This window comes from Globicephala melas, chromosome 11 (assembly GCF_963455315.2).
Source record: "Globicephala melas chromosome 11, mGloMel1.2, whole genome shotgun sequence".
Taxonomy (NCBI): Eukaryota; Metazoa; Chordata; class Mammalia; order Artiodactyla; family Delphinidae; genus Globicephala; species Globicephala melas.
In genome coordinates this window covers 94,791,958-94,814,718 of record NC_083324.2, presented here as the reverse complement: position 1 = coordinate 94,814,718, position 22,761 = coordinate 94,791,958, and the positions used below count along the sequence as shown (strand labels likewise).

Sequence of the window (22,761 nt, the reverse complement as noted above, 5' to 3'; positions counted from 1 at the left end):
ATTTCCCTTGGAGAACACTTGAAGAGTAAGAGGTAACTGTGGGAGTTCAGATTGTATTTATCCATTCTTTGCTAGATTATTTAAAGTAGGTATATTTATATTTTTGAGAACAACTTTTACATTTACAGTCCAAGGAATACTCTAGAAACTCAAGGTTTTGGAATGCCTGATGTTACTAGCCAGCAGCCATTTTTGATTTACAATCTATTACAAATACCTGAGAAATCACCTTGAAATTATTTTCCTGGCATTCGCACAACTGATACAGGTCGCTGATAACATTTGTTATTCTGTCACCACTTGCTCCGCCCTTCAAGTTCAGCAAATGCTTGGTATAACATTTCCCAGACTCAAGGCAACTTGTCCTCATTAAAGAAATGAATCTCCGGGGTCTCATGACAATCATGCGTATCTCTTCAATGTTTTCCACCAGCAGTGCAGACTGTAGAAGAATATCATTTGCTACCAAATAGTAGCGAAGGAAGAGTTACAGATTACTATGGTGAGGTTACCATGCTAATGAGTAGACAAAGTCTTACATATATTAACTTTGCGTATTATTAGTTCTCTTTTCTTCTCCACATAAAATATATTTTAGTTTTTAATGCATAATCTGGTCTAATCTTAAATTATGCTAATTAAATTTTGTCAAAACAAACCAAGCCTTTAAAGTCTAAGTATTCTAAGCCCCGTTTTATGTTTAGGCAGTTTGTAAGTCTGGCCTGAACTTTTGTGCACAGGGAATCATGGAAGAATACAAAACAGGAGATGTGTGATGGAATCGATATTTGAAATGTTGGAGTCTTACCATGTATCTTCCTTCTAAGGATGTCCTGAGTCGCAGTCTCAAGAATTCATGGATTCCAAGATCCATGGAAAAGATTCTATGATAACAAACCGCTTTTGCTTAATCTGATGCGTTTTTCTCCAGTCTTTTCCTGCGTGTCTTAGGTGGGTTGCTTCTAAGCAAACTTCTAGACCACATCCTTTTTTCTGGCCCACATTCACTCTTTATTTTAGATTGTAAAGTACGTTTCCCATATTTCTGTACAAATCCTCCAAATATAATTTAGAACCTCTGCCCCTGAATAAGAAGGAGAGATTTCAGTTTCCCTGAGAGGATGCAACTACAGCCCTCAATTCTTCCCAGAAAGGAACTGCCTTCCCCATGTTCACTGAGGTGCATGGAAGGGCTGGGTCCAAATCCCAGCTCCCTCTAAACAGCTGTGGGAGCCCTGGCAGAATCCTTTCTCGGCTTACTATTTTCAGTTATGTCTGAAGCCCATGACCCTAAATGCCACACTATACTACAGTCCCATCTCTGCTGGAGGTGACTGCAAATATTTCTAGATATTATCATGTCCCATCTGAGTCTTTTCTTCTAAGCTAAATATCCCTGGTCCCTTTAATCCACCTTTATCAAGTGGGAGGGTTAATTTTATGAGGTTACTGGCTAGGCTAAGTTGTTCGGTCAAACATTATTCTAGATGTTTCTGTGAAGGTGTTCACAGATGTGATTCACACTTAAATTGGTTGACTTCGAATAAAAGCAGATTGCCCTCCATCATGTGCCTGGACCTCATCCAGTCGGTTGAAGGTCTTAAGAGGAAAGACAGAGGTTGCCTGAAGAAGAAGCAATTTTGCCTCAAGACTGGAACTAGAAACCCTGCCTGAGTTTCCAGCCTGCTGTCCTGCAGAATTTGAACTCAAGACCTGTAACATCACCTCTTGCCAGAATTGCCAGCCTGTGGGCCTGCCTTACAGATTTCTGACTCGTCAGACCCCACAATTGTGAGCCAATTTCTTAAAATCTCTCTCTCTCTCTCTCTATATATATATATATATATACACACATATATATATGTATATATATATGTATGTATATATACATCTAGAGATATATCCTATTGGTTCTTGCTAAATTTGGTCCAAGCACCACCAGTCTGATCAAAATCCTATACAAGAAAAAAATGCCTTTAAATAGGACACAAGCGGGCCATAATGTTTTTGATACATAGATAAGGACATTTTTGTCCTAGTGAAAGGCTCTGCTCTGTCATTCCTTTGTGCCTGGGATTTTGCTGTCAAAGGTGGGACCCAGGAGGAGGAATATTTATTTTTTACTTTTTTCTTTTTAATTTATTTTTCGGGTGCGTCAGGTCTTAGTTGCAGCACATGAGATCTTCGTTGGGCACGTGGGCTTCTCTCCAGTTGTGGCGCAGGTTCCAGGGCACGTGGGCTCTGTAGTTTGCGACTCGGAGTTCTCTATTTGAGGTGCACGAGCTCAGTAGTTGTTGTGTGCGGGCTTAGTTGCCCCGCGGTATGCGGGATCTTAGTTCCCCTGTCAGGGATCAAACCCACGTCCCCTGCATTGGAAGGTGGATTCTTTACCACTGGACCACCAGCAAAGTCCCTATTTTTTACTTTAAATAGACCTTATTATTATTATTTTTTTTCCTGCACCGCGAGGCATGCGGGATCCTAGTTCCCAGACCAGGGATCGAACCCGTGTTCTCTGCATTGGCAGGAGGATCCTTAACCACTGTGCCACCATGGAAGTCCCTGAGGTGCATCCTTGATACTAGGATTGTTAAGGCTCCCCAGGTGATTCTAATGTGTAGAGGAATGTTGTGAACCATAGAAAGAGGCAGTGAGAGACCATTTATCACTTTCTTTTCGTTTGTAAATTCTATTTCCAGTGGTTTTCTTAGCACAACGTCTCACAGAATATTAGTTAAAATCATTTCATAAGATCCGAAAATTTTGGGGCTTCCCTGGTGGCTCAGTGGTTGAGAGTCTGCCTGCCGATGCAGGGGACACGGGTTGGAGCCCCAGTCTGGGAAGATCCCACGTGCCACGGAGCAACTGGGCCCGTGAGCCATGACCACTGAGCCTGCGCATCCAAAGCCTGTGCTCCTTAACAAGAGAGGCCGCGACAGTGAGAGGCCCACGCACCACAACGAAGAGTGGCCCCCACTTGCCACAACTAGAGAAAGCCCCCGCACAGAAACAAAGACCCAACACAGCCAAAAATAAATTAAAAAAAAAAAAAAGATCCTAAAATTTGAAAAGAATTCTGTTATCTTCTCCAACAGATGTTCCATGAAACAATTTGTCAGAGGTTAGGTTCAGTACTTTGAAGTTCTTCCAGGTAAGTATATCAAGTCTACTCCAAGACTATGCACTATTCATGGAGAGGAAAGAATGGTTAGCAGGTGAATACCTTGTGTTTCTGTTCAGTGCCCCGTGGCACTGGTTGAGTCTAACGGGGGACAGTTGATCACAGGGGTCACCTCTCAGCCTGGCCTCACCTCCTTTGCATTATCCTCTGCTCTCAATAGCTGATACAGTAGGTGTCTGACTGAAGGCTTGGGCTCAGCCCAGTCATGAGCTGATCAGAACCAAGTATGTCAGAAGCTTTGGCTGCTCTAATTTACACCGGCCGCATTTGAAGGCTGTAAATTAGGAATCAAATAGTTATTACTCATAACTCATAGTCATAATTAATATTTCATATTAGTAATATAACGATTAGGCCCTTGTAAGTTCCCTACTTCCTTTCATTCTCCACAAAACTCTTCTGCCCCCTAATAAGATCAGCTTTTTAGAGCAACACATATGACCCAGTCTAAATCTTCCTGCGCCTTCTTCAGGTGGCTCAGTTTGCAAGAACTCATCTGTGCTACACAGACACTCTGCCCTGGAACCTGGCTCCTTGGAGGATGGCATAGCTGGGGCCCCCAGCCAACACTTGAGGTATGTTCTGTCTTCACCCCCTCCCCTGGGATCAAGTCCCACAGCCTGGCTTCTGAGTGTTGCCCACTGTCTGGACTCCTCAATACTGGGGTTACACTTGCAGATGTCCAGCGTCACACCTGGGCTTGTTTGCCCCATAGGCTCCAGCTTTATACAATCTTGTTGTCATCACCATTTCCCATTTTCAGCTGAGTCAGTTATTTTCCGCCCCCTGACCCCTTGCTCTAGGAAACTATTGTTACTGAGTCCAAGCTCATACTGCTGGCTGAGTGACAGGCCAATAAATCAAGGTGTTAGGGCAAGGAATAGCGACTTTATTCGGAAAGCCAGCAGACAGAGAAGGTGGCAGGCTAGTGTCCTAAAGAATCTTACCCAAGTTAGAATCCAGGCTTCTTTTATACTAAAAGAGGAGGGAGTATAGCCGATAGCTGCAAACTTCTTGGGGTCGGCCAGACCCCAGAAAGGATGTGATAGTCCTTTGTTCTAGCAGTTGTCCAGGTAGGTCCAACCATAAACCTCCAACATGACAAATGTTATTCTCTGTTCTGCAACTTTTTATCTTTGTGTGAATGAAAAATGTCATACCTTTAAAGGTCAAGCCTGGGAGACAGAGCCTTGAGAATGGGCTATCCCATATATTTCAGGCTCTAGGCAACCTTCTTTTACAAAGGTGCAGAGCCAGCATGACTAAGCACAGGCAGCAGAGCACAAGCTCTCAACCATTTGCATGATTTTTTTTTTTGCTTTTTCTTGTAACATCTGTGCTATTATTTGCTTAATACTTTTCCTTACGTTACCTTGCCTTAAAACAAAAACAAACATTGTTTTGCTTTGTCTAGGCAAAAATATCCTGAAATCATAGGTTTGATGTGTTATTTATATCTTTCCCTATTACACATTAACATAAATCCATAACTATTAACATAAAACATTGGTGGACCGTCTAGAATCACCCTGTAACCTGGAGCACACTTGTACCACACTTTGGGAAATGCTTACCTCAGGGCTTTGCCTAGAGTCTGCTTACTCCCATCCCTGCCCTTTCTACCCACACTGCGGGGATCCTTTGCATCCAGTGTTAGGACATAAATACTTAGAAGTAATAAGACTCTCTACTTCATGCCAAGTACAATACTTGCGAAGTACGAATGGGATTTCATTGATAAATAACTAATCAAAGCTCATGTAATGTGGTGCTTAAAAGCAGGGTCTCTGGAGATGAATTCAAATTCCAGCTCTGCCACTTACTGTGAAAATCATTTGGCCTCTCTCAGGTAGCTCAGAGGACTGTTATGAAGATTAAATAAATTAATACATGTTCAGGGCTTAGAACAGTGTCTGGCCCACGTAAGTGCTGTATAAATGGTAGGTATGATTAGAAGCTGCGAGTTTTGGCAATGGAAGTCTAAAGAAAAAAGTAGTCCCTGAGTGTACTAGGCGTCCTTTCCTTTGAGAAAAAGTTGGCTAGGGAATAGGCGTGTGATGATATTTATTTAATCTTGTGGCCAGTACTGCATGTATTTACTACATCAGTGTATGAGGGCTTTCTGAATCAGGTGAGCAGTATGTAAGTCTCAAAGATTTAAAATGGCATCTGATTTACTGCAATTTAGTTGTGCAAATTGGGTATTCTATGCAAATTTGAGGATAATCCTTCCCCCACTCCATTCTCAAAAATTTATTTACATAGTTTGTTTTTATTTGAAAACTGAATATTTTCACTAAGCACTGAGAGCAGTGCAAAAGGTGTGTGTGTGTGTGTGTGTGTGTGCACGTATGCGCACTGTTTCGGAGAGGATTTCCGTTTTCGGCATAGCAAATAGTTTTTTCTAAAAGTACAAAACTTAAATAAACTAATATGTTTAATCTATTATAACAGCTGTTTCCCAGGTTATAATATGAACATTTTTTTCCTATTTTTGTTTTGAAATAACTCAAGCATCAGCTACATTATTTTTAAATGTCTTCATTATGTTTAATTGAATAACATTATCAATTACATTTATGAGGAGTAACAAAGGAACAGTAAAGCTAAATTTGAATAAAACATATCTATTCTAATTTTGAAACCTAACTGGAAAAAATGTATATTATAGTACAATAAAAATGAATCAAATACATATCATCAGTGTTAGGCTGTCTCTGTTAGGAAAACATTCATCAGTGTTAAGAAAAGGTATTCAGCTGATACTGGAAAACAAAATTCTCTTAAAAACAACTGCACTTTATCATTGCAACACGGTAGATTTCTTAAAAAGCTATAGATATATACTTTGCAGGTAAAATGATCAAAATTACTTCCTGAAGTTATTTTAACAGGTTTTAAATGCTAAGTAAAATCTTAGGAAATGACTCAGGAGATAAGATTGTAAAGATTTCTTCCCGAGGCTATTTTGACAACCCCTAAGGGCCGAAGAGAGATTTGTGAAATTCCTTAATATGATCCAGTGGGGAAGGGCTTGGGGTGAGAGCCAGGATTCTTGACTTCTACTCCAGCTAACAAACTAAATGGACTTACTTAGCTCATTAACTTTCATGCTTATTTGTTCATTTGGAACAGTCTCATTGCAGACCTAATTCTATGTACTGTAGTGGGTTTGAAAATGCCATGCAGGGACTTCCCTGGTGGTCCAGTGGTTAGGACTCCGCGCTTCCACTGCAGGGGGCCCGGGTTCGATCCCTGGTCTGGGAACTAAGGTCCCACAAGCCGAGTGGCATGGCAAAAAAAAAAAAAAAAAAAGTAAAATACCGTGCAAGATTTCTCTAGATTATCTAAACATTTCCAACCTATAATTTACTCCGCTGATAATTGGTTTTACTATTATCTATATACATATATAATATATATATTTCTTTGCATGCTAAATGAATCTCCCAACTTAAGAGAGAGTTGCCATGTCATGTTCTACCGCCTGCATGGAGACCAATATTATGCTGTGCCCCAGGACTGTTGTTCAAAAGTCCTCATGGTCATAGCTAAAGAACGGACTGATTCTCTCTGAATAACTAATTGTAGACCCCGGTCCAGATGGACACACATCCCACGTCTCTGCTCCGTCTGTCCAGGAGGGTGCTGAGTCTTGAGGAAAAGGCAAAGTGTGTCTGATGGTCCGGCAATCTCCAGGAATTTTCAAAGGAAGTGATGCTGTTGGAGAGGCTGCCATGGCGACTGTAGCTGGAAGGTCCAAGTCTTCCAGATAGATGGACATTTGGGTGTTTTCAGAATCATAGTTACAGCCAGAAAGGCTCGTAACTTCCCGCACATTGTCACAGCATTTCAGAGCAGGGGGCTGGTAGGCCTGGTAGGACACTTTGGTGGTGGTGGTGATTACTGTCTGCAGGGCTGGAGCAGATGGCGGGGCCGTCGTGAGGTACCTGGAGGGAAGCTCTGGGTTGTAATAAGGGCGAGCGGCCGCGGCCTGGAACTGTCCATGGTCAGTGCTCTCCCCAAGGTCAGCTTTTCCAAGAGCTGGTTTCCAGCCAGGCTGTTTACTGGTGAAATCAAAGCTTCTCTCAAAGCTGCCGTAGGAGTTGATATTGTATTGCAGTGCATTCAGATGAACCCAGTCCGTGTCATCAGGAATACTGCTGGCATCTTTATAAAGGGTGGGATAATACGGGCCTGAATTTGTGTAACCAGGGCCTGCCAATTCATAGCTGCAGGGTGGCCTAGGCAAAAAGATTCTTGGGTTTGGATATTTCTGAAAGGGTGGTACTATATCTCCTTGAAAGGCAGCTAGGTCACAGGTAGCTTTGTAAGCATCCGAGTTTGGAAAGGAAAAGCAAGGCTGCCCTGGAACAGGGAAGCCAGTGTCAGGAATTATATCAAACTCCTCTGGGTTCTCCAGGGAAGGTATGTTGCTGAAATGGCCACCGTTATCTTGATTCTCTCCTGCCTAAAGAAATGACACAAATTTTTATTTGTAAATAAAGATGTAAATTGCGTGGACACCCTCACCTGTAACGGTCGTCAACCGACCAAATAACAAGCTTTCGGTTGGTGGGCTGTGTGTTAGGAGCTCAGAAACATGATCTGAGCGCATGGTCCGGGAACTTCACAGCTTGAGCTCAGGCTTGGATTCCACGCTGCTGAATTAGGAGGGCCCGTGGTAGCCAGGCAGGGTGGGTCTGAGTGGCAGATGGTCTGTTCTCCCTATACTATGTGCATAACAGCAGAGGCTCAGGAGCCTGACGCAGACCTGGGTTCAAATCCTGACTGTCCCTCACGCACTGAACAAGTTACTTAACCTCTCTGAGCCTCAGATTCCTCACTTAAAAATGGGGCTTAAAGAGGGAGGAGATATGGGGCTATATGTATACTAACACACCATTGTAAAGCAGTTATACTCCCATAAAGGTGTTAAAAAATGGGGCTTAATAACAGTAATTTCTTCTTAAGGCTTTTGTGACCAATTCACGTGTAAGACTTAAACCCTATGTGCGTGGCACATAGAAAGTGCTCAAACAAGGCCAGTGTCTCTTATCCTCCAACTAATATTCTGCCTCCTTGGCATACTGTGGTTGAACAGCCAAACTGGATCAAGTTGCCCAAAGAAATTTTATCTGTTCTATGTAAATAATGAAAAGGACCCTCTCAAAGATGCACCGTTCAGTCATTGGTATGCACCTGTTTCTTTCTGTATGACCATTCGATAATTGCCCTTGTATTAGGATGTCAGCTCACATGCTCACTCTATCATTAACTGTAGAGATATTCTGCTTTTTTATCAAGAAGAAGAAGGAATTAGAAACCCTATTCAAAATGTTGATTCAATGACATTGTTAGAGGTATATAATTTTCACATAAAATGAAACCTTTTAAATTATTTTACATAATTCTCAGTGCATTTTGTGATGACGGTGAACACAGACCACAAGTGTAATGTCAGCTCCCTATTACCTCGGGTTCTCGAATTCTCTTTTTCTGGGGTTGGTAAAAAGAAGCCATTTGTCTCTTGATAGCACTTCTTCGAGCTTCTGTCTCTGATTTACTCTCTGGTCTTGGGTGATCATGAACTCCCTTGGCCTGCATTGATAAGGAGATGAATCACATTATTCCTCTGAGGGGAGCTGGCAACACTGGTCAAAAATTGAGTGTGCCTTTCCCAGTGCCCCAAGTTGTTTGTTTTTTCCAAGAGACAGGGAAAAAGATTTTTTTTTTTTTTTTTTTTGCGGTACGCGGGCCTCTCACTGCTGTGGCCTCTCCTGTTGCGGAGCACAGGCTCTGGACGCGCAGGCTCAGCAGCCATGGCTCACGGGCCCAGCCGCCCTGCGGCATGTGGGATCTTCCCGGACTGGGGCACGAACCCGCATCCCCTGCATCGGCAGGCGGACTCTCAACCACTGCGCCACCAGGGAAGCCCGGAAAAAAATTCTTGAACAAATAAAACTGCACCAATAATAGACATCTTAAAAGATGACCTAACAGTCCTTTTGCCATATGAAAACAACTATAAGTAGGTTCACCCTCTTCCCCTTAGAGAGCACACAGTAGCTGAACTAATTCCTAGGAGCCTGGTAAGGCCCTGGGAACCCCAGCACCTATTTCTGGCCACCAGAGCTGTATCTGGTTTGGTCCAGGGCTCCTGAGATACATGGCAGGAGATTTGGTCCCTGTGACATGATGAGAATGTCCATCACAAATTGTGGTGTCCCCCCACCTACCTGAAAAAATATTGCATTGCCATCAAGCCGCCAAAAGTTGGTTACAGGGTACCCGCTGTGCCCTCGACAGGGGATCAACTCCAAAGCAGCATGACAGTTGGGGCATGCCTTCTCTGCAAAGCCAGAGGCGAGAAATAGTAATAACAACCTGACCCCAGAGCCTCCGGAAGGAAGGAAGGGGAAATTCGCTGGGAATAGGGAACTCAAGACCGCAAGGCCACCCCGTTCCTAGTCCCATAGCTCACTCTGCTGCTTCAGCCTGGCTTTGTCGCAGATGGCAGGCCGCAGCTGCAGACGGGAGCCGTCGGGCAGGGTGCAGTCCCGCGCACACACCACCACGCCCAGGCACGACTTCTTGAGGATGTGGCCGTTGTGGTTGTTGGTGTTCCGCATGGCCCAGCCGCTCAGATGGCGTTGCGCCTTCTTCTCGCCACTGCGGTAGATGAGGCGCACGTAGCCGTCCGGCCACTCGCAGAAGCGGTCGAAGTGGTCTGGCTCCTGGGAAGGCGCCCAGAAGGACGGGTAGTCAAGTTCATCAAGCCCAAACCGGAGACAGCACGGCTTTAATCTTCCCCAAGCACATTAGGATAAAACTGGGTCTTTTTAATTCCAGAAACTGTGCTCTTACAAAATGTCACTCATCCTGTGTATGCCCTTCTGACAACTGGCTATAATTTGATGCTTACATAGTGCTTATATTCTAAAAGCTGTACATGTATTCGTTCATCTAGCCTTCATACTGCATACAGACAATAGGTACTATTATTATCCCCATTTAATAGAATAGTAAATGGAGACCAGAGAGCTTCATTGACTTGCCCAAGGTCACACAGCTAGTAAGACTTGGCTCTAGGATTTGAGCCCTCACAGTTTGACCCCAGAGCCTATTCTCCTTACCACTATGTTATACCACTTCTCGGTGTATTTAAATGTTACAGATATTTTCTAGTTAATCAGTAAAGCACCAGGGCAAAAAGTGATTGGAAAGTTCTATCGCTGACATACAGTTGAGCCTGTAAATACCTTTACTTCCATCCAGTGCTTTTTCTTCAAAAGCTCTTGGCTTGATACCCAGCACAACATCAGAGAGACATGAACAGTTTCCCAAATTAGCCCTCCAGGTGTACAAGGGTGTTATGATGATAGCCTAACCATAAGGTAAACCCGAGCATTTGGTGGAGCCTGCTAAGCTAACCTCTTCCCAGAGCAATATGGACTGTCATTCTACTACACAAAGAACTGCATGGCTAAAATAATGGTATATGTAAAATACTGAGCACTGCTTTACTATTCACATTTGGTGGTCCTTTGTCCACATTATGCATTATTTATACTGCAATATGGTTCTTGTACAAACTAGGGACCATGGGCTGAACCCAGCCTGCCACTTGTTTTAGTACAGCCCACAAACTAAGAATGATTTTTATATTTTTTAATGGTTGGGCGGAAAATCAAAAGAACTACATTTTGTGACACACGAAAAGCATATGAAATTCAAACTTCGGTATCCATAAATAAAGTTGTAATGGGACATGGCCATGTACATTCGTCTATGTAGGGTCTGTGGCTGTTTTCTCACTACAGTGCAGAGCTGAGTATTTGGGACAGAGACAGTATGGCCCATAAAACCACATGATGCAGTATCTACAATCCTCACAACAACTTTGCCTCTTAGGCATCCTTCCTCTTATTTAATAGATAAGGAAGTGGAAGTTAGATGGATAACCTTCTCCAGTGGCATAGCTGGGATTTAAAAAGAAGATCTGTGGCAGCCGGGCCCCACTGACCTTCCTGGTATGATAGAGGCTCAGAAAACTATTATTATAGTAATAAGCCATGTACACCTTCTCTCCCTTCCCCCAGCCCAGGATAATTAGATCCAACATCTGCAAAGCAAAAGTATTCTTAGCTGGACAATTCAGACTTGTGTACCACGTTAGTATTGTACATTCTAACAGTAATAGGTAAATGGGCAATTTTGTTTCCAAAACCGCAGAGATATTGTTGAAATCGTTATTATTACTAATAGGCATTATTTATCTTTTCTCAGAAATATAATTGACATAAGTCAATACATTAACTTAAGGTACATCACAAATGAAATATATAATGATGTGCTAGCAACTCTAAGTTTACGCTAAATGCTATATCTTTGTGTTTAAAGTGAATATTTCAATTTAAGGACCTTAGTAACAAATAGACAGTTTTCCAGAAGAGAATATTTTGTTCGCACTCCCCTGCAAGGGTACAGACTAGACCCCCACTACCAAAGTAGTGCCACTGAAAATGAAGACACAGAGACTGCATTTTAAAATCAAAACAAGAATGGAGGACTCCTAGATTGGGTTTCATTTGCTCTAATGTCTTGGTGCAGGGGGGCACATGTGGTCACATACAGACAAGCGTGCACACACCGAACATGACAGTAGATCTGGACGACAATTTAAGATTGTTATCTAATTCCACGGCTTGATGACAGGTGAGCAACCTGAGACTAAGGCAAATTCAGGAACTGTCTCAAGGTCATACAGCTAGTTTAGCTCTTCCTCCTTTGGTTTGTCAGAGCAGGGCTAGGATCCTCTTTCTCCAGTTCTCTTTCCATAGCCCAGTGCACCTGCCTCTTTTGAGATGTCACGCCCGCGCACACACACACACACTTTCTCTCTGTTTAAGGACCAATCTCCCAGAGGAAAAATTATTCACATTTACATGGGAAGTCCAGAATAATACTCATGAGAGGAACCATCCTTCCCTTATTTGGATGTGGCTCATTTCTAAAATGCAAGATTAGATTTTTTTTTCCTATGAAGATGTATGCGGACAGAAGTCAGTGAGAATGAGATGCCCTTGCTGTACTGTGGTCCACTTTCACAAAAATGGCACAGTGTGGCTCTAAAGTAGGCAGACTTGAAAATAAACTTACTGCAAATACGTACATCCCCAAAAGTACTGATCTCTTTGAGAGGCTAGACAACCTTGCTAATGAACTGTTATATGCGGCACATAGTAGATGCTCAATAAAGGCCAAGTCTCTTACCCCTATACCACAGCATTGCCAGGAATCCGCCTTTGCGAATGCTTCCCAGGTCGCTCCTAACTCTCCCTCCACCTATACACCCAGGACTTTAAAGTCACTTTGCAGTTTTTCCCCAAACCAGTATGGCCAATTGTAACTGCCCAGCTCATTCCCTGTACTAGACTCCAAACCCCTTCGTTCGGTTAAAACAAAACAAAATAAAACAAATTCACCCTAAACGGATGATGGTGATTTCCTTGTCATTAGAGAAGTAATCTCAGAAGTTGCGTCCAAAAGCCGGATTCCAGGGGCTTCCGGGCGCCTGTGCCCTGGTTGGCATGACTAGAGAGGCCCCCCAGGAGCCGCGCTTCATCCAGGCAGCCGGGGCAGGCGTCTAATGGCCCAAGTCCTGCTGTTTAATAAGAGTCGGGTCACCGAGATTTACGGTCCTATCTCACAGTTTTGCTGCGTGAGAAGCACTGATGTCTACATTAGCCAAGATTCTCCCCTACCTTTCTCGTGGATGGCAAAGAATGGATAAGGAGAGACTCAGCGGATTATGGAGAACAGTATGGAGGTTCCTTAAAAAACTACAAATAGAACTACCATATGACCCAGCAATCCCACTACTGGGCATATACCCTGAGAAAAACAAAATTCAAAAAGAGTCATGTAGCAAAATGTTCATTGCAGCTCTATTTAACAATAGCCTGGAGATGGAAACAACCTAAGTGCCCATCATCGGATGAATGGATAAAGATGATGTGGAACATATATACAGTGGAATATTACTCAGCCATAAAAAGAAACGAAATTGAGCTATTTGTAATGAGGTGGATAGACCTAGAGTCTGTCATACAGAGTGAAGTAAGTCAGAAAGAGAAAGACAAATACCGTATGCTAACACACACACACACACACATATATATATATATAACACATATATATGGAATTTAAGAAAAAAATGTCATGAAGAACCTAGGGGTAAGACAGGAATAAAGACACAGACCTACTGGAGAACGGACTTGAGGATATGGGGAGGGGGAAGGGTGAGCTGTGACAAAGCGAGAGAGAGGCATGGACATATATACACTACCAAACGTAAGGTAGATAGCTAGTGGGAAGCAGCCACATAGCACAAGGGAGATCAGCTCGGTGCTCTGTGACCACCTAGAGGGGTGGGATAGGGAGCAGGGGAAGGAGACTCAAGAGGGAGGAGATCTGGGGATATATGTATATGTATAGCTGATTCACTTTGTTATAAAGCAGAAACTAACACACCGTTGTAAAGCAATTATACCCCAATAAAGATGTTAAAAAAAAAAAAAAGTGAAGGACAAGGTGTCCGGTTCCCGCCAGATGACCTGGAGCTTGGAGCCTGATTGACAGTTCCTGTTGCTTTCGGCGTGTTTTCTAACAAGCGCGAGGTAAGAGCTGGGAGAAGACACATCTCTGAACCCAGCTCTGCCATTTGTGGAGTCCTTGTACACTGGAGGACTCTCAGGGGTGTGTGTTTGGGGGTGGAGGTGAGGTCTGTCCACAGTCTCTGCAAGGACATCCCTCCTCTTTGGATGGACAGCGCCGCGCGCGCGGGGGTTTCACGCACCCGAGGCATCTGCGGGTCGTTGATGTCCCAGCTGAGCTTCATCCCGTGGGAACACGCACCGTCCGCCTGCTGCCCCGCCTCCGCCGGCATCTGGCCCTCCTCGCTGGCGCTCTCCGCCCAGGATCCTGAAAGACAGAAGAAAAACAAACCAACCCAGAGGTGCCCAAGGTGATTCTCCCCCTGTCTTAGGGGAAAGTGGAGAGAGACAGAGACAGAGAGACTGATTTCGAAATCCAGAAGCGGCGAACAAGGGTTAAGGACTCGGGCGGAGCCATATCCTTGGCCGCGGTGCTGAAAGGTCTCCCGTCGGAGCGCAGCGCGGGCGCCAGGCAGCTGCCCACACGTTTATACGGATACACCCCGTCCCTCCCCGTCCCGCCCCGCTCCGCCTTTCCTCGCTCACCCGCCAGCTCCCACGCTCCGGGCACTAGCAGGGCCTGTCATCCCCTCCCGGGCAGAACTGGGACCGGAGGGGGAGGTTGACCTGAGCCCTTGGGGTGACGGGAGACTGAAGCCAAGGCGGGCCAGGGCGGGGGGGAGGTTGGAGTGTCTCATGTAAGTTGAAAATCAGTTTTGTTTCCCTAACCGCGCCCCGCCTCTGGGGTTTCGGATTGGATCTAGAGGGAGGCTTTCCAGATAGAGCCTTTCCAGCAAAGTCCCGAGAGACAATACTCCATTGCCTGGCAGCCCGGGGACCGCCTGTAAGAGCCTCGGCGGCCGCGCGCCCTAGCCTGAGTAGATGAGCGCAAGCCAGCTGGCTTTGGGCCGACCCTTTTCGGAGATTTTGTTGTAGCTGGTGCGCGTGGTCTGGAATCTGTGCTCATCCTCGGGGGGAGGTGGGGGGAGGAGGGACGTTCGAGGGAGTGCCGAAGGTCCCCGTGTGGTCGTCGGCCCAGGAGGCCGCCTGCTCCCGGGGGCTGCGGAGAGACCTGACCCTGTGGGAAGAGAGTCCTGGAAAGCGAACCCGGAGAAGGTTGGGGAGATGAGCTAGGGGGAGGCGGAGGGGGAGGAAGGGGCTGAGTTCTGCCCCCAAACCCGTAGTTCTCTCTGCCGCCTCGGCTACTTCTGAGCCTGTTTTCTTATCTGTTTGAAAGAGGCTTTGGGGCTCAGTGAGTTCTCAATCGCCATCCACCTGAAACGACCCTTAAAAAAAATAGTCTTCATCGGTATTGTCGTGAAAATACCACGACAAAATTCTATTTACACCCCTTCCGTCTGCGGAGGCTTTCTGGAGACTGGAGGAACCAGGTGAGAGCGTGGAGCGCCGTGGGCTCACCAGGGCTGAGCCCAGGCCTTCTTCACCTGTGCCTCCGTTTCATTAGGGTGATTGGAAGCGCCCAATACAAGAAACCGATTGAAGTGACTTAAGTCGCTCTTTAGCCGCTCCGGGCAGCAAGGGAAGGTGGGTTTCCGGAGCTTATTCCTTGCGCCCTTGTTCTGCGGGCTACACGCTCCAGTTCCCAGCCGTAGCCAGGGAGAAGCCGGCCTCTAAAGGCGGATCATTGTTAGAGGAGGATGCTCGCAACCTACATCCCGGCAAATCCCGAGACCTGCGGGCCCTAGACTGAGCGCCGAGCGCGCACCAGGGGCGCGGACTGATGCTTCTTGGGAGCCGGCCTGGAGGGCACCCAGGCCAGCGCCCGTCGCAGGATTACAGCCTCTTCTTCTGGCGAAAGGCGGGAAAAGCAGATGCGCCCTTACAACCCCAGGAAGCGAACCTCGTCCACGCTCCGGTCCTCTTAACCTGCCTGGTCGGGGGCATAGTCAGGCTTGTTAGAAAAGTCAACCCGATAGTGAAGTTCGACTCCGAGCCGCCGACCGGCAGAGAACTCCCGAGACGGGAAAGGCCAGATTTGGGTAATTACACGAATTTTCTTCTTTCTCTGGTTTCAAGCTGGGATTTCTCCCCACCCTTCCCCCACCCCCAAGCAGAGGCGCAAAGTTCTCAAACAAGAAAGTGACTAGTTCATCCCCCAGCCTCTTCCCACCCCCTCGTCCCCAAAGTTCTCTTTGGTAGTGTCGGTCAGCGTTTCTGGTTAAAATCACTCTCACAGAGTTGCCGCGGAGGTCTGGGAGGAAAGGAGGAAACGCGTTCACTCTTTACCTACTAGTTGCGTCCACAAACTTTCATCATATTAACCGCCTACCGGCCCGGCAGCCCCTGTTATTCAGTTGCTTTTTTGCGTTGTTTTGTTTTTCAAAGGTTAAAATTACTGACACTTCTCTATTTATTTATTTACAAATTGACATTTCTTTGTGAAGTTTAAGATAATGTACTCTTTAAAATGTTCTTTACATAACTTCAAAAACTAGCTTAAAATTATTTCTGAGAATTCATAGAAACTAATTTCTGGTCTTACTGTAAACATTGTTAAGACTATTTCTTGTCTCTGTAACTTTGGAATATTTCTAGAGAGTCCTTACCCTTCAAAAATATAAATAAGTACAATTTTTTTAAAAGTTAAAGCTAAATCAATTAATCAAATACTTTTTTTCCTAATTAGATTCCGGTGGCCAAAGAAATGTCATTGTCTCCACTATATTTAGTTTGAGCAGAATTAGAATACGTATTCCAAGTTGCCCTAAAATTATGTCTGGGGAAAACATGTTAGTAAAAGAAGCTAATCAAAGTGAAAATATAACAAAATATAATAAATAAATGGTGTTGTCTGTGGTGTTATCTTTAATTTCTCCTGAATTTTTGACTGTGTTAACAACCATATAGTTTGAAAGGATGTATGTTTTCCCCAAAGTCTGAAAATAATTAAAACTTTTAAACTAATATTAAGAAAACTTTAATTTTGTTTTATATTATATTCTTATTGTATTACCTGTTTTATTCTCTAAAATAGTGTGCTTTTAAACTGTATTTTATTTATTTGTTGTTATCCTTCAGTTTTTCCTGCACTAATATTTGCCTTGATTCAGAACACTTTATATTCACAGCTGGCTCTTCCTTGGCTAGTATTTTGAAATAGTAAAAGTCCATTAATACAAAAGCAAAGGAAAAGGGCTTTGAATTTCCTTGGTTTAGATTAAAATAGGTACATTAATGTAAGTATATTTACGTCATATTTGCCAGGAAATGGATATGATGAGTTTTGAAATAAGTATGTATTGTTTTGAATGGACTGGAGGTACAATGCAGAGATTCTGGTTATATTTTGTTTTGGTTTGATGTAAACAAATATCTTCTGTAAACCTCATGACACGAAATACCCATAGCATCTACTTATAACACAAGTTGATTTTTTACAAGGAATGTTTGGATTTGAGGGGTCTTGTCTGCTTCCTTGCTTTTTAAAAGAAAACTCCAGTCCAACTTATTTTTGCCACCCTGTTCACATAACAGAACCAACCTATCAGCCTAAACCGGGCCGTAAGTACACATTCTTGTTGGATTAAAGGAAGTGGGCAGAAAACAAGCAGACTGGATGGAAATGTTTGTTTTTATTTTATTTTGACTGAGCACACCGGGGTATGTATTAAAACAAAACAACAAAACACTTCTTTTGTGATATTAGGAATAAACTCACAATTTCGGAGACTAATCTGGTTCCTATGGGGGAAAGTTCGATTTCAGTCTATAGCAGTAACAATGGATCACAACCAGCTCTACCAGCCGTTAAAGGTGGAGAGAAAACAGCCGGCTTCCGCACAGGGGACGCCTATCAGCGTAGAATTTCTCCGACAGGTTTATGTCCTTTAAGTAATCGCTTTTCCTAAGGTGCTTGTGCGTGCGCCCAGGTGGCCTGACCTTGATTGCCAGTTAACTCGCGAGCTTTTCTCGCTTCTCAAACACAGGACTCTGGTAGATTTTCAGGGGCGGGTTTATTAATTAGAGTTCCGGGGAAGCTTGGCGTCCGGGAGCCGTGGGCTCCCCGTGCTCTCGCCGCAGCGTATCCTCGCCCGCTCGGGCCTCGGACGGCGGAAGCGCGGGGGCTGAGAGCGGCGCAGCGGCGGGGCGCGTCCTGGTCCGGGTGTGCGCCCCGGGGCGGGTGCGCGGCGGCCTGTCGGGAGCCTCGGGATGCAGGAGGTGAGTGACCTCGAGCGGAGCCGGGCACCCGTCGAGCCCCGGCCTCCTCTCCGCCGTTCTAGGCGGGCGCCAGGGAGCGCGTCCGTCGGCCTCTGGGCTCGGAGCCTCGCTTGCTCGCCCAGAGACCCGGCGCCGGCTACAATCCCCGGCCGCCGCCGTGGGAAGAGCTCTTCGGGGGCCCTTGGGGCGTTTCACGTCCTCACGTTTGCTTGGAGTTTATTGGCAGCTTTCTGTGGGTGCATGAAGCAGGGTAGAAACGTGTGGTCCCTCGCTAGTAAAGCGTTCGGAGAAGGGGGAACTGAAATATTGATGTTTGAAGGCGACGAGATGATTCTTTTTTAAGTTGCTCGGGATGGGATGTTTTCCCAGCCGCTTTTCTCCCTCGCTGAGTAGAAAGTGCAATGACGTTAACCCACTCGGGGCCCCAGATCTACCCCAAGTGCTGGGACCCGCCGCCCAGGGATTGGGGTCGCGGGCTGGGAGGTGGATTGGTACCGTTAGTGATTCTACTTTTCAGCGTTCACTTTACTGAATACACTGCTGGTGGGAAAAAAAAACAAGTATGGATTTTGGTGTTTGAATTCATCCTGTTTTTCATATTTATAATGATATTGTAAAATATGCTGACATTTAAGGACTGTGGTCAAGTACATATAGGACCGTTAGCCCAAGCTAGATTTTTTTTTAAACCTCTTTGGAAGAGGTTAATAAAATTTTTTAAAATTATTCTTTGATTTTGGGGATGAAGTGAGCAGATGAGATGCTGTTATTTAGCATGTTTGTGAAAACGAGGTTGGTAGATCCATGGATTACTTCTTGAAGAAAACGTGTAACAACCCCTTACTCAATGTTTTGTAAATTTTCTTGTTGTTGCTGTTCAATCCTTGAAGTTTCAGTTTTAAGTCCTAGAGTCACTTTTTTTTTTTTTTTTTTTGCGGTACGCGGGCCTCTCACTGTTGTGGCCTCTCCCGCTGCGGAGCACAGGCTCCGGACGCGCAGGCTCAGCGGCCATGGCTCACGGGCCCAGCCGCTCCGCGGCATGTGGGATCCTCCCAGACCGGGGCACGAACCCCTGTCCCCCGCATCGGCAGGCGGACTCTCAACCACTGAGCCACCAGGGAAGCCCTAGAGTCACATTTAAAATTCATATAAGTCAGGAACATAAAGCTTAAACTCATGACTGGGCTTGAAACGCACTCTGAAAAACTTTATTTTCCAAGCTCTCATTCTAAAAACCGCTCATTAATTCAAAGTCTTTTTTATAGTTGCCATTATAGAGTTTAAATTTATTTTTTTGTGATCATTTATTACAGTGATGTTTGCTTCTTGTAATAGTTTGTATTTGTCAGAGGCAGTGTTAAAGAAGGTTGGATAAAGCTTTTGGTGTTTTTATTATTTTTTTTGGGGGGGTTTTTTTTAAGGTAGTGTCTTAGATCTATAATCACTGGCATGAATGAACAAAAAGCTTTGTTCAGGAAAACAATATGAACCTTTATATTAAAACTTAATGCATTTCTTTGAAATAAAATTTTTAAAAAAATCTATTTTTGTACACAGGAGAAGGAAGTTCCTTTGCAGTCTGTTCAGGAAAAGGATGGGAGCGGCACGGCACAGGATGCTTTCTATGTAAAGATCAAGTTTGTATTCTTTGTGTGCTCTCTCTCATTCTGTGTTTCCTGGGCTGTCAGCATACTTTTTCCTCCAGTTGCTCAACAAGAGGCAGAAGAATCCTCTTCTCCTACTTCCCTAATCTCTCACATCCAGTTTATCACCACGTCTTGTCAATTTTGCCTTTGATTACCCTACTAATATCCTAATCTATTTTGTACCTAGCACTGTTCTAGGTGGAGGTAGACAGTATTGAACAAAACAGACACAATGCTTGCTTTCATAGAGCTTTCAGCCTGGCAGAGAGTCAGAGACAGATTAGGAACAAAAGTAAGGTAGTAGGAAGGAAAGGAACGGGGTGTTGTGATGGAGAATAATTGCTGGGGGAGGGAGGCAGTTGACTAACTTTAGGTCCTGGAAGACCTACTTGAAAAGATGATACTGAAGCTGAGATCTGAGGGGTGACAAGGAGCCAGAATGGTAAGTGGTGGGGAGAAGCAGTCGAGGCCTAGAACAGCCAGTGCAAAGGCCCTGAGGCACGGAAGAGCTTGACTTATTCTAGGACTCAGCAGGGCAGTCAGGCAGGAGAAGCTGACAGAGATCAAATCGTGCAGAGCCTTGCAGACCAAGGCAAAGCGTTTGGATTTGTTCTGAGTATAGAGAAGCCAGGCAGAGTTTTAAGTAGGAAGAAGCCTGAACTGCTGAGTCAGAGAATCTGAGTGTGAATCTCAGCTGTGTGATCTCATACAGCCTTGCTATTATTATCCCCAGATAAAGAGTCTAACCGCTAGATTGGTGGTGAGGATTAACACCTGCAGAACACTTAACCCACTTGGCTCAAAAAAGCTTACTGTATGGTAACTTAAAAAACCTGTTTAAATGTTTAGTTTCAAATGCTGTCTCATTATTTAAATCAATACTAAGAAAAAGTGGAATTTCAGGCTGTATGTAGTAAAATGACTCCTTATGAAAAGAATATTGTAATTTAGCCTGTAGAACTGGACTGCATTTTAAAAATATCTTTTGTAGCACAGATGTTTAAGAATGTATTTGTTATTCAAATATATATATACACATACACACTTAGAAATAGGTCTTAACAAGCTTTCAGGCAGAAAAGTTCAATTTCATCATGGCAATTTGCATATTAATTGCCTTTAACTAATTATTACTGATGAATCCATTTTCTTCTATTATGATCATTTATGTAACTTAATAAGTGATAATAGTGAATTTTGAATTTTATAGTGTTTAGAATTTCTAACATTACTGAGGATAAAGTCTTTACCCACAGATACCTGTAATTCAGGTGTAGTTTTCCTTAAGTCAGCGGTTCTCGAAGTTTAGCATGATGAGAATCACCTGACGGCCCTGCTCCCAGAGTTTGACTCCTACCAAGTCCCCAGGTGATGCCCATGCTGCTGGTGGTCCAGGAGCCGCATTTTGCCAACTACTGTCTTAAGACAACAAAATCATTGTCTACGTGATTACTGTTCAAGATATAACTCTCTATATTTACCTTCTATTTCTGCACTGAATTATTATTAATAATGATAGAAATAGTACTGTGAAATAAATGTTCTTGGGGAAAAATGGTAATTTTCATACTATCAACTTTCCAGCTTCAGTCACTTATTACTAATGCATTGCATGATGAAGGATTTCAGAAAATAAAAGAATATTTTCGACAGAGAGAGCGCCACGTTCCTCAAAAATATAATAATCTTTTGTTACACCATCTTGACAGATCAATAAATAAGGCAAGTGAGTTGTTTTTTTGGTCTGTAACCAGAATGCCAATGTGTAACTATATGTAAGGTTTTTAACTTAGTGTGGTCTAATCCCAAGGAGCTGGATAAAAATGAATTTCTGTGTGCTTCGCTGTTGCTGAAATGTGTTCAGCGATTCTTCATCGATGGCCTCAGAGAAGATGAGCCTTTGCTCATTCAGCAGGGACTGATCCCAAAGATAAGTGTCATCTTTTCATTTCGTATGGATTAAAGAACTAGAGAGGATTCAGTTGCCTAGTTTGGTATTTTATGTTCCTTTGAAATCAAATTTGAAAAGGAATCGGCACCAGTGCTTGTTGCCTACATCCAATCAAAAATTAAGTTCCACATATGTTTCTTGATGTATGGGCTGGGCAGGGCACTTTGGGGAGTGGACGGGAATAAGTCGGACACAGCCCTCTTCCTCCCTTCGACAAGCCAGTGCAGTAATAGTATGTTTATTATTAGTGAATTTAACTTGGAGATACAGGAAGATTGGACCTGGATAAATGATCAAATACTTCCCCTAGCCACAGCCCACTTTCCAACTTTCTAAAATGCTAGCTGAGTCTGAAAAAAATGCCAAAATACTTTTTACTTATTCTAAGTCACCCCAGTTGCGCAATTCTGACCTGTTCTTAATGAATCAGGAGGTAACATCATGCGTGCCTTAATAATGGCATCTGGAAGCAAAGCAGAGTTTGCAAAGTCTCTTGCTGCATTTCTCTGTTTTTTCATGATAAGATTTGCAGCCCTGTGATTGATTATTGGTGAGAACATGAGGGCAGAAGGGTGAGCTAGCTGCCATTAAATCTCTGATTTACCCCCTGGACTTTAGTACCTGAAGTTTATCAAGATCAGGTTGGGCAAAGGAAATGTCTCTGTCCTTTTTCACTTTAAAATGCCTCTGATTATGGGGCTGCCCCTCCATGGGGGAGAGAGAGTAAACTCCAGGCTTTCCTAACTTCTCTCAGGAACTTTAAAAGTGTTTGCGGCTAGGGTAGGGGGTGGATGGGAGTGTAAATCTCAGGGCTGTATTTATGCAAGCCGTGTCTATTTCATTTTGAATTATATATTTCATTTAGCCCCGTCTAACTCCCTGATACACTTAGGCAGATAACAGGAAGCAGGGAAAAAGAGCAAAAACTCCAAAGGAAATGGGGCAGGGATGTCCCAGGGGTACTTTGGAGGCTTAAGCTGATTTGGGGGGATGAATTGGGATCTGCTCCAAACTGAAATTCCTTTTGAGGCTTAAGAATGCCATCCCAAGGTTGAAAGTGTCAGATCAAGTCTCCACTGGAATTTT

The 22,761-nt window shown here is 44.1% G+C and overlaps 2 protein-coding genes across 2 annotated transcripts; one reads left to right on the top strand and one right to left on the bottom strand.

The window, feature by feature from the left end:
* Window positions 1-1,627: 1,627 nt before the first annotated feature.
* On the top strand, window positions 1,628-21,687 carry LOC138842904 (synaptonemal complex protein 2-like; the record flags this gene model as incomplete). Its single annotated transcript, XM_070046810.1, has 5 exons — window positions 1,628-1,791; window positions 3,654-3,756; window positions 19,636-19,704; window positions 21,309-21,446; window positions 21,535-21,687. Coding segments are annotated over 5 exons (627 nt in total), but the record flags the coding sequence as incomplete, so codon positions are not given.
* On the bottom strand, window positions 6,711-17,115 carry GCM2 (glial cells missing transcription factor 2). Its single transcript, XM_030881436.2, has 8 exons — window positions 17,111-17,115; window positions 15,573-15,708; window positions 14,774-14,993; window positions 14,043-14,167; window positions 9,666-9,918; window positions 9,421-9,533; window positions 8,657-8,782; window positions 6,711-7,652 (listed from the first exon to the last, which is right to left on the bottom strand). The coding sequence occupies exons 1-8, from the start codon at window positions 17,113-17,115 to the stop codon at window positions 6,711-6,713; spliced, it is 1,920 nt and encodes a 639-aa protein (XP_030737296.2).
* Window positions 21,688-22,761: the final 1,074 nt, after the last annotated feature.

What these genes read in the sequence shown, in the direction of transcription:
- GCM2 (XM_030881436.2), bottom strand. An exon ending in ACGACCCGCAGATGCCTCGG is followed by an intron (nt 9,919 to 14,042) that starts GTGCGTGAAACC and finishes GCGCCTTCCCAG; the next exon opens with GAGCCAGACCACTTCGACCG. An exon ending in GCAATGCAATATTTTTTCAG is followed by an intron (nt 8,783 to 9,420) that starts GTAGGTGGGGGG and finishes TTATCAATGCAG; the next exon opens with GCCAAGGGAGTTCATGATCA.